Genomic DNA, 15,752 nt, shown 5'->3' with positions numbered 1-15,752 from the left:
AAAACAAAATAGTATGTAATTGAACAGACTTTACAAATATCCTTGCTATTTGCCTTGAATGTTGATTTGGTTTAGAATTGCTTAGTTTCTCCAATGCTTTATGAATGTAATACCAGCTCTTAGTAAATGAAGATTGTTTTGATTATAATGTTGTAAATTTAAATAGATAAGTTTGGATATATATGTCTGTTTATATATGTATATTTAAACACACACATAATAATCTCTTATTCAAAACTGCTGGAACCAGATGTATATCAGAATTGATAATTTTTCATTTTTTCATATTTTAAAAATACAATACAAATATAACTCCACCACACTACAAGTGTTGCTTGGGGCAGCACCCTTTTTTCATATATATTCATATTTCCACATTAAAATGCATGATATTTCATGTAGTGTGAGATAAATAAAGGCTATTCAGGGGTGGGCAAACTTTTTGACTCGAGGGCCACAATGGGTTCTTAAACTGGACCGGAGGGCCGGAACAAAAGCATGGATGGAGTGTTTGTGTGAACTAATATAAATTCAAAGTAAACATCATTACATAAAAGGGTACGGTCTTTTTTTTTTTTAGTTTTATTCATTTCAAAAGGGCCGGATCCGGTCCGCGGGCCGTAGTTTGCCCACCACTAAGAGGAATCCTCAGCTTACTCTGCATTTTATTTTATTTCCTACAGGCCTTGACTTCCACGAGAGAGGGCTGAGAAAGGTATAAGAATGTAAATACCCACACAGAAACGTGTACATAGTCAAATACCACATACGCAAATACCTTCAGGTCCTTGTAAAGAATCAGATATCCATCTCGTAAAACACAGTGCCGGTCTTGAAATTTATTTCCAGACAGTATTTTAGATGGTTCTTCTTTGATTTTCAGGGCTCCCTCTTTGATACTTTCCAGGGCATTTCTCTCTGTAAAGTACGTTGTTTTTGTAAGTGAGGTACATTTTCATTTATTTGGAACAGAATATAAAACTTTTCTATACTTTCAGTTTTGATATTATAAATAACTTATTTCCTATCATTAAGAAGCTGATGGTAAATTTCTGGGAATAGTACATGTCAGGGGCGTGTTGGACAAGTTGCAGATCCAACAACTGGATCTATTTATATCAGTAATACATAGGCCTGCCTATCCTGTCCCATTAGCACTTAAAACATGGCGAGTCTCAATCGAGATAAAATATACTTACAGATTTTGAAGACAGTTCAAAAAAGTTAAAAAAAAATCTCCCAATTTTGCAATATTAATTACATGTTGAAATGATAATATTTTGGATATGTGAGTTTAAATGAAATATACTAGTAAAATTAAGGTCACTATATACATAGGTATTAATGTGGATATGAAGCAACTTAAAATTACATCATCAGCTTGCCTCATATTTCTTTTCAATAGCACTCATATAAGAATGCAAATACACAGGTAAAGAGGGAAACCTCTACCAGAATTCTGACACAGGAATCAAAGAATTTTTAAGGTGATCGAGACATTCCTGTCAATACAAAACAGGTAAGAGTAACAGGGCAAAACGGCTAAGGTAGAGTATTTAACATCAACTGTATTTCATATGCAATACTGTGATTATCCCACGCGTAGGAGTCTTTTCAACTAATTTTATTAAGAAAACACTTTTTGGTAAGAACACCAAATTTGTATGTATTTGCATAAATTTATCACTCTATCTCCATAAATTTATCATGTATAAGTGTATCACTATATCTCCAATCTAAAACTTTCTCCTGGAAATCCAGACAGTGATCAGCTGCTTGCCTGAGACCTGAAGTGCAATGGAGAGAAAGAACATTGAAGCCAAGTAGCCATGACACTGTTATTATGATGTCAACGCCTGCTTTTCCTGTAAAACAGGAAAAATCACACTTGTCCTGCAGGTTGCTGTGGCCCACATATTAGATGGTGTCCACAAAAGATGCAGAGTGGGACACCATATCAGGACTTGGACCTTTAGCAATTTCTTAGTGCTAAGGTTATACAATTTTAAAATATTCATGCATAGTTTCCAGTTAAAAGACTTGAAGACATGTTTTACTACAACTGGAAGATCAAGAAACAAAATAAACATTACATAAAACTAGTATACATTTTAGACTTTTCAAAATGTTTATGTATTTTATGTCATATGATTTGCATGCAACTTTCTGAAGTAGGGAGTAGAGGTAACACAATCTCATCTTATTTTTATTTAAATATTAGAGGCCCAGTGCACAAATTTGTGCATGGGGTGGGGGGGAGGGGCCACGGGAGGTTGGCTGCCGGCCCCAAGGAGGGAGCCGGCCCTTGGCCCCCCTGAAAAGGGGCCACATCTGCCGCCACCCACCCCTGGTTCCCCATCCCAGCCTGAAACCCAAAGGTCCTGGCTGGGTCGGGAGAGGAGGCAACAGTTGCTGGGCTGGGTGCGGAAGGAATGGATGCTGGACACCGATGCTGCCATTGGTGCCTTGCCACCATGCAGTTCCCCGCCTTCCCTCGCCACCGCGCCACCACTGCGGTGGGCAGGCGGCCCCCGGGGAAGGGAGAGGATGGGAGTGAGGCAGACCCTGTGTCAAGGGCTGACTTTCAATAGATTGCAGGGAGGGAGCTGCTCTGCTACGTATGAAACCCCGACCCAGAAGCAGGTCTCTATGAATAGTTAAGCAGCAGGGACCAATGGGGGCCGGCTGGTTAGGAGGAGGGGCCGTGGGAGGTTGGCTGTGGGAGCGAACTGAGCATCAGGGGGCAGCTCCTGTGTTGAGCATCTGCCCCCTGGTGGTCAGTGCACATCATAGCTACTGGTTGACCGGTTGTTCTGGTTGTTCAGTTGTAACGGTTGCTTAGGCTTTTATATATATAGATAGATATCTTTATTGATTTCAGAGAGGAAGAGAGACGGAGAGAGGGATAGAAACATTAATGATGAGAATCATTGGTCAGATGCCTCCTACACACTCCCTAATGGGGATCGCACCAGCAATTGGGCATGTGCCCTTGACCAGAATTGAACCTGGCACCCTTCAGTCCGCAGGCAGATGCTTTTTCCACTGAGCCAAACAATCTCATTTTATAAATGATAAAATTGTGGCTCACAAGGTTATGTAGTTTAGAAGGCAAGTGTACTAGAATCACAGTTCAGGTCTCTTAATATCTAATGCAGAATCCTGCCTTTTATACTGAGACACTTCTAAGTAATCGTCACAATTATGATCACCACCATTACCACAACAATAAATATCTGGGTGCTTTTCCTGAACTCATGTACCATTTTACACTGCACTCTTTATCTATAACTTACTCCTTTGATGATTTCCGTGACACTGCTCTGTGTTTGTTTTCTTGAAAGCTTTCTAATTGTTCCTTCATACACCATGGGCCTCTCTTGATACACCCATCCCTTACATGCAAATGATGGTAACTCTATACTCAGCTTTCTAATGTTCTGTAATAAGTAAGCAGCATGATCTGGTGTTCTCCCAAGGCTAAAACCACGTCCCATGCAATGAGCTCCATTGCTTCCTTAGGTCCCTTCCAGACATCTACCCCTGGACACACTTCACAGACAAGCAAAATCCAACACATCCAAAACAGAATTCAGTGACCCTACCCCTGTGTCAACCCAAATAGTAACTTCTTCTAGGGTCCCATTCTTAATGGCTCAGGAAGCATCCAAAGCAAGAGACTGAGAAGTACACACCGTGGTCTCTGTAACAATACACTGCTAATTTCCCTTAGAAAACATGCCCTTACTACCCAGATAAAAGTGAGAGAGCAGTCCAGTGAAATTTTGTCCGAAACTTCCTCAATTACAAAGTGTTTTATTCATTTATATTTTTAAAAAGTTTACTCAACGGGTACTTTTAGTGAGCAAAGGAATGAGATAGAGTCTTATAATGGAAGACCAAGACATACAAGAAAAATAACACAGGAGATATTTCCTTGACCAAGAGACATTCAGTGTTAGGAAGGATGTCAATGACCTTGGAGCTGAATCACCTTTCCGTGCCTGAAAGCTCTGCATAAACATACGCATCCTGGCCTACAGTAGTCACTTATAGCATCTTGTGTTTGTATTTACATTTATTTTTAAACAGTCTTCATACATTTAGCTTTTCTGTTCCTTGTGGGAAAAGATAATCCTCTATATTTTCCACAGATTCCTGTATGAAACAGAGAGCTAACAGAAACTTATCAATTGGTTTTCTCAGTACCAAATAGTAACATGAGAAAAAGTCAGTACATTCCTACTCTATCTATAGTGAATAACCAAAGACTATCATCAAGTCCCAAGAAAATACTTCCACTTGAAGTGGACTAGGTCTTACCTTCGGATTAAAAAGATTTGATGGAAGTGGAATGTAAATTATTTTAGCTAGACTATGATTTATAGACTCATACTATTTCTGCTGACATTTTCTTTTTATTTTCTTGAGTCAGTTGATAGTGGATAGCTCAGCTTTCCAGGTCTGAACTTGCCGGAAGCAGATGCATTTTAAACTGTTGGATTCTAATGCAAATTTAATTCCGAAGCATCTGTCCTATGCAGCAATCTAAATTTAGAAACCCACAGGGATCTGCATTTGAGTTACATCTTATATCTTAAAAGTATTTCTTCCCCATTGAGATCATTAAAACTAGACTCCCATGCATTACATTCTATGGAGGTAATTTTTAAAGAACTTTAGCACTTAAAATAAGGCTTCAGTAATATAAAATTATTTATTCTGGAACCTTACAGAAGCTATAAATATATGCCTTACTTGTGATAGAGATGTTCAAACAACTCAATATGAGAGCTAATGATAAAAGATTGTCTAATAGGGTTAGCTATGACAAAGTCTATTTAGCCATTTTAATGAAGTTTTATACTCCCTGTCTCAATGTCTCGGTCATAATCCATGGGGTAGAAAAGAAATTTGAGGACTATTATCTTTCTTTTCAAGTTAGTTAACTCCTCATTACAATAATGACAATGGCGCAAACTGTTTCTAAGAAATCAAATGCTGCTTTGGAAAAGCACAGAATTGATTTTTAAGTAGAGGCAACAGAAAATTCATTTACTCTAGTATACTTCTATAAAAGCAAAGTATGTTACCTCATTACCTTAAATGAATGAGCAGAAAATAAGTGTTGGCTGATTCTAAATCTATTCCTATTGCTATGTCTACATTTTAAACTGTTCAGAAAAAGTGAGGAAACTCAGAAAACTAACACCCCTAAACCTCCAAACGTATTATTTGATAAAAATTCTTCATTTAGCATGAAGGTGGTGAAAACATGTCAATCGAAAGGATATGCTTAGAATTTATTACATTAAAAACCAACAACTATCACATGGATGCCGTTGTAATAACCTGGTAATTACTTCACAGGAAAGGAGGAAAGGGAAGACTAGAGGCAGGCATGCCATTTACACAGCTCTGCCAAAAAGCTGCATCTGACACTCTCCAAGTCTGCTCCCCACTGAGTGATGGGGGAAGGGACCATGCCCAGTAAGGTCTGAGTGATGTGGGAAGGTGCCTGCCTATCTGCCCGGCACAGCCAGAAACAAATTAGTGGTCAGAATGGGCATGGCCACTGCAAGCACACGAAACCTGAATACACTTAAACAATGGAAGTTCTCGCTCTTCTCTCTCACACGCTGGGCCCTGTGACTCCTGCGGCAGGGCTCACGGCCGTGTGGGGGGGCGCCCCACATGGACTAATGGACTTTAATGAGTGTGGGTGCTGAGCCACACCGGCTACAACGTGGAAGGGAAGCTCTGGACATGGCCTTGCTTCTGGCTCTGCTGGAGCCCCAGCTGCACCTTTTCCAGGACTGGCTTAAGGGGCAGGGGCTTTGGAACCCGAGAGACGTAACTTCACGCAAATAAAGCCTTCTTCCACCTCCCATCCGCCCGTGGGGCTTCTGAAAATTCTTTCAGCCATTTCCTAAGAACCTATACCTCGCTCCTATGAGCGACAGGGAAGTTTAATTCTCCTGTAACAATACAATTAATAAAATGCAAGTCACACAGATATTATTGTGTGTAAATATATAGTTGGAATAATGTTAGGTGGCCAGAGAGTAAAATTTGTGGCAACTAGGTGTCAAGTTTGCGGGGACAGAGTGCAAAGGTTATTGCTACTCAATGCTTCTAAAAATGTTAAGGCATTAGCTATTGTTTTACTGAGAGAGAATGTGGTTGCAGCCAACCACCCTAGTTTCAAACTTAGCTGATTTCTAGTTGGGACCCAGCTTAGAAAAAGAAAATCTTCAGCGAGAGAAATATTTAACCTTATTCCATCTTACTGTGAAGAGGAATGTATTTCTGAGATGATGCCAATATTTCTAACAAATTGACAGAGACATCACATTCCATTTACTTTCATTATTTTCCTTTCAGATGCCAAGTTTAAGAAGAAGTGGATGTATGGAACGGAGCAACGATTCTGGAGTTGGTGGTCATTGTGATTGATTTAGGAGACATTTGCCAAGACAGAGACAAAGCAGATTGAACATCTAACCCCCCGAAAATCTATCACCAAGTATATCCCATAAAACGTACTTCTAAATGCCAGGCTGCTGTAATACACAAGTATAGGGGACAAAAATCATTATTTAAGAAACTGATTTAAAAACACACGCACACACACAAACCACAGGCCAGAGCCGATTTAAAAGGGTCATCCTAAATCCACACAGATGCAGACCCACCACAGTGAAAGCGATTGTTTTGCTTTGGCAATCTAAATATAAATCAAGCTCTAATGAAAAACATTTATACATATTTTGTTGGCTAGAAAACTATAAAAAGTATTTTAAAAATGTACTTCATAGGTACTCGTATATTTGACCCAAAATACGTTAACTACTAATGTGAAATGGTCCAATTAATGCATTTGCTGACAGTGTTACACTAAAACCTGATGTTATTCATGCAATGAGACCGTTTCCTGGTAGGAAGAACTATAGATATGATAACAAGCTGCATGTTGGTTTGGCAAACGGAGGTAGGAATAGTGCAAGGACAGGGATGTGCTTCAGCTCCACCCTGTTCGAGGAAGGAGTGGGCATGAGAGTAACACCAAAGTTACTCTAGAGAATGTTTCACCCAAATCCTGACACTGTCACTTACCAGTAAGCCTGCCTCCACTCTGGGGTTCTCCAGCTCTTACGCAAGGTGCTGGTCTAGACCTTACAGAGGCGTGATGCTTTCACAACAGAAAGACACACTCACAACCCCAGGAAGGCACAGGAGTATGGGAGGCATCATTATACTGCCCAGTCTTCCTACCCAGCTTGTGGGCAGAGCCCATGTTCAGTCACACTACCACTCTTCTTGTCTTTAATCAGCATAAAGAGTTTAATTCAAATGTCATTGTTCTCAACCTGCTCTATCTCCTCGCCCCCACCCCAAGACCAACAGAACTTTTTTGGATTATTTTTCACTCCACCTACACAAAACCTCACTTTACACCACAGCCTTTTAAGATCCTATTTTTGTCTATTTGTGTTCACATAGCCAGCCCATTAACATTCAAACAAGAGCTGAGGTATTATTTCCAAGTGTGGGTTTCAAGTATTTCACAGCATGGAAGAATTAGACATTTAAGGAATACTAGAAAATTCTCACCAGAAAACACTATACATTTACCTGAAAAGTTGGCTTATTTTCTAAAAGAAAAGAAACCACAAGAACTTATTACATATGTTTCCTAATGTTGACAGGACTTGGTTCCTAAGCTCCATAATTTTTCTTTATCTCAGTGTTACAATGAAAAATACAGGATTTAAGAACTAGAACAGGTTTCATAGACTATCTAAATCAGAAATTCTCAGCATGGACACCATTGACATTTGGGGCAGATAATCCTTAGTTGTAAAGAGCTGTGCTGTGGATTGTAGGATGCTTAGTGGCATACCTTTTGTCTGCCCACTAAAGACCAGAAGCACCACCCCACCCAGCTGTGACAGTCAGAAATGTCTCCAAACATTGCCAAATGTCCCCTGGGAGACAACACTGCCCCACCCCTGAGAGCCACTGAGTACCCAGAGAACTTTCATAATTCAGGAAGGTTCACCAGCTATCTGAACATCAGAAAAACAGTGAAGTATGGCAAGAAGCCCTTACAACATAAACCGTTCCTTCCAAAAACATTAACTTGGTACCATGAGATGAGCCAACTATTACCATAGTGCTAGGCTCCAGGAAACCTGACTCTGGCACATGGCACTCCTGTGCACATACCTGTTCTTCCTCCTCTTGGACAATACTATGTCAGTGGGATCTGCAGTTAGCTACTCATTTTTACTTTTGACATTTGCAAATGCCACTTGTGCTGTAGTCACTATCCTTCAACCACTTGAACTTTCCGTCATAGTTGCAATGTGAGATAACAGCAGCACCTACCATTATAGTGTCTGATGGTGTCGGTGGTTAAGAACCTCTTCACCACGAGATAAGCAGAGCCAGGTTCAGCTAATGAGCTCCACCGAAGCACCTGCTCCAACACATTTTCTGTGTAGTGAAGAGGGCGCTCTGCAAAGTAAAACCAAAGCAAATTAAAATATCATTTTTTTATAATTACACATTCTTTAAATCCTTTAAAAAATCTGTATTCAACAATAAGCATAATCATATCTTACGTTACATAAAAATAGCATTAAGACTACATAAAAAGAGACTGTTAACACCTAGAACACCAGTACATAATAAAATTTACTGTATCAATGAATCTATGCAGGAACATTTGTGGTTTGCTCAATGATTTTTTAAAATATCACAGATGCTATCCTTTAGATATAATTTCAGAAATAATGCTAACCTTATATATAACAAATCAGTATCTTACACTATCTTCTTTTTTTTATCTTGTTAAATATATGTTTATTGATTTCAGAGAGGAAGGGAGAGGAAGAGAGAAATAGGAACATCAATGACGAGAGGGAATCATTGATCAGCTGCCTCCTACATGCACCCCTTTGGGGATCAAGCCTGCAACCCAGGCATGTGCCCTGACCGGGAATCAAACCATGACCTCCTGGTTCATAGGTTGATGCTCACCACTGAGCAACACTGGCCAGGCTTACAGTACCTTCTTTTGAGTTTAAAATAATATTCTGATTTGCTTATGGAAATCTGTCTATTTTTCACATGCAATTAAATAATTGTGAAAGGACTAGCAAAATTACTCTTGTCCAATAGCAAGTAATAATATAAATTAATCCTAAAGATTAGCAAATTATAATATCTGATCAATAGTGAACAACTTATAGCTGATATTCATATAGTCAATTAATATAAAATCATAAAATGTAACTTCAACAGAGACCATATGAAAACAATCAATATTCTAATAGTTAATCTATGTTTAACTATTGGTGGAAACATCAATCAGAAACATTATGTGACAATATTATACATTAACTGTTGATATAAAGAACCCAAAACCAGAAGTTAATGACCTCTTAAAGATTTCTCCTTGATAAATACTCATCCATATACATTTTGTTTTAGGCAATCATATTTTTTAATGCATGAGAAGTCCTTAGCACCGAGTTAAAAAAATAGATTTTACAATTATAATGAAAGCCTCATAGAAAAGTTTTTTGCTGATCAAAATATGCCAATCATTTAATAAAAAGTTACAACAAAAGCATATATTGGGGGAAAAATTCAATCCTTTCACAGTACACTAAAAATAGTATAATTGAAACAGCAAGAACATAAGCTCTAACAGGAAGATGCTGAGGTAGCTTCCCCAATAAAATCACCAAATGTAAGTCAATTCAACTCTTTCACACCCTTCTAACTGTAAAGCACACAGCATCTGAGATTTTCATTTTGGTTAAAGTAGGAATGGCAATGACAAACAAGAAAGAATCTGTCCATATCATAATCACATATGAACCATGATATTTTAATTGGTGATAAAATCACAAGTAATGACAACCAAATAGATAATATTCCTCTTAACATATTCCATAGCATACAAATTGCTGAAAATTCAGTGTAGTTACTAGTGTGCCCTGCTATGACCACAGGCATTCCAGAACTTATCAACAACCTCAGGTCCACAGAAGAAGAAAACAAATTTTCTGCCTCCAATGTAAATACCAGATTTTTGCTTACTATTCAGTACAATGTAATGCAGTTCTGCATTCTGTGTTTATTGGAGCAAGCCAATGATGATGGCAATTCAAATAAGGAAGGAAGAAATGATGGATGGATGGAAGGAAGGAAGGAAGGAAGGAAGGAAGGAAGGAAGGAAGGAAGGAAAGAAGGGAGGGAGGGAGGGAGAGAGGGAGGGGAAAGAAAGAAGAGCAACTAGGCCACATATCTTGAAGATTTATCTCCCTCTTGTTTACAAATATATCCCTGTACACAGTCGAGTGCTGAGTATGTATATAATAGATGTTCAATAAATATTTGAGTAATGAAGTACCTTATGAGTTTCTATGGTGGACTATAATTAATGGAAAATATCTGTAAGTGGATCAATGGGCAGAATATAATTCTTTGTAAAACTAAAGAAAATATTTTATGCTATAGCAATCTTGCTTTTCTTCAAATAATTTTGCAATAGGTTTGGCAAAGATCATAATTGCCCATAATTTGCCAAAGCTATAATTAATTGGTAGTCTTCTATTAATAGAGGTTATAATTCAATTGAACTGTATTTAAAAATAAAACTAATTATAATTTGAAGTCATAGCCACAGCAATCAGGTAAGAAAAAGAAATAAAAATGTATCCAAATTGGAAAGTAAGAAGTAAAACTGTCACTATTGCCAGATGACATAAAACTTTATATAGAAAAACCTAGACTCCACCAAAAAAGTATTTGAATGAATGCCTACAAATAATTTTATGCATAGTTACATTCACAATCATCTGTCATGATAGATCATATGGTGTGTAAATGATCTGGCATTAAGTTATTATTAGAAATAACTCATTTATGTATTATCCATAGCATAAAAATTGCTGAAAATTCAGTGTAGTTACTCAAGAAGAACAGGTTATAGAGGAAGTTAGCTAGGTAAATCACATTATTAATAGTTTCAAACCTTGTTTACAGAAAAATACCTGGCCTCCCTTGTTAAAACGAGAACTATCCATTTTTCACTTGAAATTATAGGTATTGTGGTTAAATTTCTGGTGATAATGACACAGGATTTCCCTAGACAACTATGACTTCCCCAATAATTAAAGTCTTAGTGCCAAACTTCGAGTGGTGCAAGTCTGTCCCTGTCCTGTCCATATAATTAGAGGGCGACTGCACGTTGTGTCAATCAAGAGAAGGGCTGGAAAGGACCCCAGTGAACAATGAACAGATCTTCTGTATCAGAGCAGCTCTGAGGAAGAATTAGTAAAACATTTCACTGTGATCCTGCTGCACAGAAGTGTCTCACCAGCTTGATCTGCTCGGTGAAAAAGCCCACTTCAATGAGGCCCTTCTCAATGTAAGTTACTGTTTTTCAGCAAGTCAAGGACCTACAGAATATGGGGCTCTACCAGCAGAGGACAGGCTCAGTTTTAGGGTGAAGCATTAAAATAAAAGCACCCTTTAGAAGAGAAGCTCTTGATGAAGGTAACAGCCTCTCGCAGGGCGGGTTTCAGCTTGTCTAACGATTGGCAGCAGTGGGTCAAGGATGCTTGGCATCTTTCAGAAGATGGGACGAAGGAAGACTTTTTCTCTATCCAATACAAAATTTTTTAACAGTTCTTTTAAAAAATTATTTTTTGTTCTTTCAACCATTTGTTAACTGTCGTAAGACACAGAGAACATAAAATTTGCCCTTTTCACATGTACCATTTTACGTACACATTTTACATGTACAACTCAGTGGCATTAAAGATGTTGTAATTTCAAGTGTCCCACCAGGCAGTTAGAGTGAAAACCTACTTATAAATTAACTGAGCCTAGACTCAAACTCCGCTTTATGCCTATAAATTCTCAAAATATGTTCTATGGTTTTAACCTGATGTATTTTTTCCATGAATCTAACTACCATATGGGAAGAAAACGATCATGCTTTGTCAGCACTCTCTAGGAATTGTTCACCATTTGTGAGAGTCTGCATGTCTGTCCCCTGCGCCCCCCCCCGGCAAAAAAAATTGTTATGTTGACACCGAATCCCCAGTGTGATGGTATTAGGAGGCAGCACCTTTGGGAGGCAGAGTCCTCACGAATGGGACAGGTGCCCTTATGAAAGACTCACAAAGCTTCCTCCCACCACGTGAGAAAAGAGAAAAGTCAGCCCTCTGCGACCTGGGAAGCTGATCTCTCTCTCCAGACACCAAATCTGCCAGCACCTTGATCTTGGACTTCTCAGCCTCCAGAGCGGTGAGAAATAACTGTCTGTTGTTTATAAGCCACCCAGACTGTGTAATTCTGTTATAACAGCCCAAATGGACTAAGACACCATTTCACCAACAATAGCAATGCTTCCAGTGATGTGTGAGCCACAAACTGACATGCTTACATCAGTCTGCATTGGAGCTGGCACATCCCTGAGAAGTTCACACAGGTGTGGGATCCATTTTCATTTACCTCTGACCATACAGGAGTGTGTCGGCAGTTATATGTTCTACTACACATTCTCCTTTCTCATTTTCTATTACCATTAGGGTGCTATATTATTTTAAAAAATAAGTATAATAGATTATCTCAAGAGAGTAAAGGGAATCTTACAGAATAATTATTATACAAAGCAGGCACTGGATATGACAGGGCAGAGACTGTTGCTTTAACATTTGCAGACACCTACAGTAAAACCCAGCACTTCTGGTTCACTTATTTATCCGTGTATTCATGTATCTTCAGTTACCTGCGTACTTGGAGGATTTATATTTACATTAGAAAAGGCACCGATTCCCTGCTGACACTCCTCCTATCAGCTGCAATCTTGTGACTGCCAGCACCTTCACCTTCATCTTCTTTTCATATGTCGCTTTATCCTCCCTGCATGTTTCCAGCAATAAAGCTTTTAACATTTCGGAAGGTCAGGTGGAGCCACGGCTCCGTCTGCTTCAGGAAGCCAACATCATCACAGGCCCCTCTGTGGCGCTTCTCACTTTGTTCCTCTAAAAGCTGGGAAAACCATCTTCGTTTTCTCGGCTGGCGTTTCTACTTGAACAGCTGACCCAACATTAAAACCATGCCAAATCTGAATTCTTCACTCCATCAAATGTATTCTTCCTGGAGGTATATGGGGTGTTCCTTTGATTATATATTGGGACATGCACATATCAAAACAACTTGAGGACTCCTACTCTTTTTATAGCTCCAACAAGATAACTTTTTTTTTAAAATTAGACAAGTAGCCAAAAGAGCAACCAAAATAACAACAACAACCCCACCCCAACCCAACTGTACCATCTGTGATGTACTCATTGTCACATGCAAGTCAATACCCAGTCATTTTCAGGGTAAGCAATCCCTTCATTTTCCAAGATGAAATTTAAAGACAATATTTCTAAGTTTATTACAGTCTCCTTCCTACCCTCATGCATTCTGCGTGCTCCTCTTAGTCGGGAGGACTGATGCCCAAAGACACAGGGCCCCCATGCTGTGACAGAGGGGCATGCTTTGACTCAACCCTTGAGAGGACAGGGTAGTAGGGAGACGATGCCTACCCCCAAATCTGTGATTCCTTATCGTGCGGTGGATCTCCAAGAAACACAACGGATACAGAGGCAAGCAGGGGACAATCTGCTCTCTCAGGCCTCACCAGGGCCCTGAGATATCCTAGGAGTTGCTCATCTACAAGCAGAAATCATTTTTTACGTGCCTGCCGCATTTTGATACATTTGTCCAAGAAGCAACAATCCAGGTCACTCAGGTTCAGAATACATCTATTTTAGGTGCCATCTCAGTTAACAAGATATTTGCAGGATGTGTTCCACATCAATGCACTATGCTAGAGGCAGTGAGAGATATAAGGGTCCTAAAGAACATGTGGTCTAGGGCAGAGCCAGATGTATACATACTACTATTCAATAATCAGACAGTACACAGTATTATAGATCTACTAGAGATCTGGGAGCCCTCGGGGGATGTCCGACTGACGGCTTAGGCCCGCTCCTCGCAGGCCTAAGCCGTCAGTCGGACATCCTTAGCACTGCCATAGAGGCGGTAGAGACTCCTGCCACCGCTGTTGCGCCTGCCAGCCGTGAGCCCGGCTTCTGGCTGAGAGGCACTCCCTCGTGGGATCGGGCCAAAATTGGCTCTCTGACATCCCCTGAGGGGGTCCCGGATTGTGAGAGTGTGCAGGCCAGGCTGAGGGACCCCACTGGTGCACGATCAGGGCCGGGGAGAGACGCAGAAGGTTGGCCAGCCAGGGAGGGACTTGGGGAGGGCTCCAGGGAGTGTCCAGTCCGTCTCGCTCAGTCCCGATCGGCTGGACCACAGCAGCAAGCTAACCTACCAGTTGGAGTGTCTGTCCCCTGGTGGTTAGTGCATGTCATAGCGAGCGGTTGAGCAGCCTTAGCAAATCATTAGCATATTACACTTTGATTGGTTGAATGGCCAACCTGACACTTAGCATATTAGGCTTTTATTATATAGGACAAGCATATAATCAGAAAAAGACCAGTGAGAACTATGTCTATCTAAGTATCATCATGGAGAACAGGCATTTGAGCTGGATCTTGCAGAAAGGATAGGCAATGAGTAAATAATGAGAGGAACAATTTTAAATGATGGAGCAATATGTTCCTATTTGTGATTTAGAAAGGTAATTCTGGCAGTAATGCCAACAGTTGCCTTTTATTCACAAATATGATGAAGTTGATAACCTAGCTCCTCGCCTTAAAATTAAACATCAAAAATCAAAGACTCTACCACCATTAAACCATACAGTGATGCAAAATTGTGCTTTGCTTGTGCAAGAGATTTTAATTGTATGGAAACTACATTTTAGGCACTGTGCCCAATGCTAGAGATAGAAAAAGAGAGTTCCTCCTTCCTTCTGATGAGCTCCCATTGAGAGAGATGAGTCCGAGCTCCCATTGAAAAAGATGAGTCCGTGTGATGGGCTCTATAAAGAAAGATAGAACAAAGTGCACTAACACCCTTAGTCTGCATATTAAAGGAGGTCAGATGGAGAAAGAGTAAAGAACATTCAGGGAACACCCACTCACAGGTGTTAGTCAAACACAAAGAATGGAAGAACCTTATCTATAAAGAACATGTCAAATGAGAAAAGATGGCAAAGGAGATTGGAGCAGCAGACACCCACCATTTAGGAGACAAAGGAAGAAGAACTGACGATAATCAGAAGGCCAGAAAAAGGGAATGGTCATTAACAATAAATGCCACAAGAAGGAAAAGTGCTGTGAAGCCTGAAGCAAAGCCATCAGACTTGGCATTGGGGGTGGGTGGTCACGGGAGTCATTTGCCAGAACACTTTCTGTGAGAGGGAAAGGCTGAGCCTGCCTGGGGAGGAGACGCATGTGGACCGACACCAAAACATCAGAGTCACTGACTCTTGACAGTGAATATTGCAAATTAACATATTAATACAAATGAGATGTTTTTGTTACTGTTAATCCTCATCAGAGATATTTTTTCCCATGGTTTTTGGAGAGAGTAGAAGGGAGAAAGGGAGGAGGAAGAGAGAGGGAGAGGGAGAGGGAAGAGGGACAGGGAGAGTGAGAGGAAAGTATAAGGAAAGCAGGGAGGTATATTTATAGGTACATAGATGAATGAGGAAGAAAAAGAGAAGAACAAAACATAGGATGTAAGACAGCCCATCGATCCGGGCC

At 39.9% G+C, this 15,752-nt stretch overlaps 1 protein-coding gene across 1 annotated transcript in view; it reads right to left on the bottom strand.

The window, feature by feature from the left end:
* Positions 1 to 15,752, bottom strand: part of LOC102440046 (arf-GAP with Rho-GAP domain, ANK repeat and PH domain-containing protein 2) — a gene marked incomplete at its 5' end in the record, with an annotated part of 66,851 nt that overhangs the window by 16,731 nt on the left and 34,368 nt on the right. The window contains 2 exons of the mRNA XM_006105391.2: positions 779 to 918; positions 8,392 to 8,520. Coding sequence (XP_006105453.1) covers positions 779 to 918; positions 8,392 to 8,520 — 269 coding nt within the window. The remainder of the gene's footprint in view (positions 1 to 778; positions 919 to 8,391; positions 8,521 to 15,752) is intronic.

This window comes from Myotis lucifugus, unplaced genomic scaffold (assembly GCF_000147115.1).
Source record: "Myotis lucifugus unplaced genomic scaffold, Myoluc2.0 scaffold_679, whole genome shotgun sequence".
In the NCBI taxonomy this organism is placed as follows: domain Eukaryota; kingdom Metazoa; phylum Chordata; class Mammalia; order Chiroptera; family Vespertilionidae; genus Myotis; species Myotis lucifugus.
This window is presented reverse-complemented; position numbering and strand designations above follow the sequence as displayed.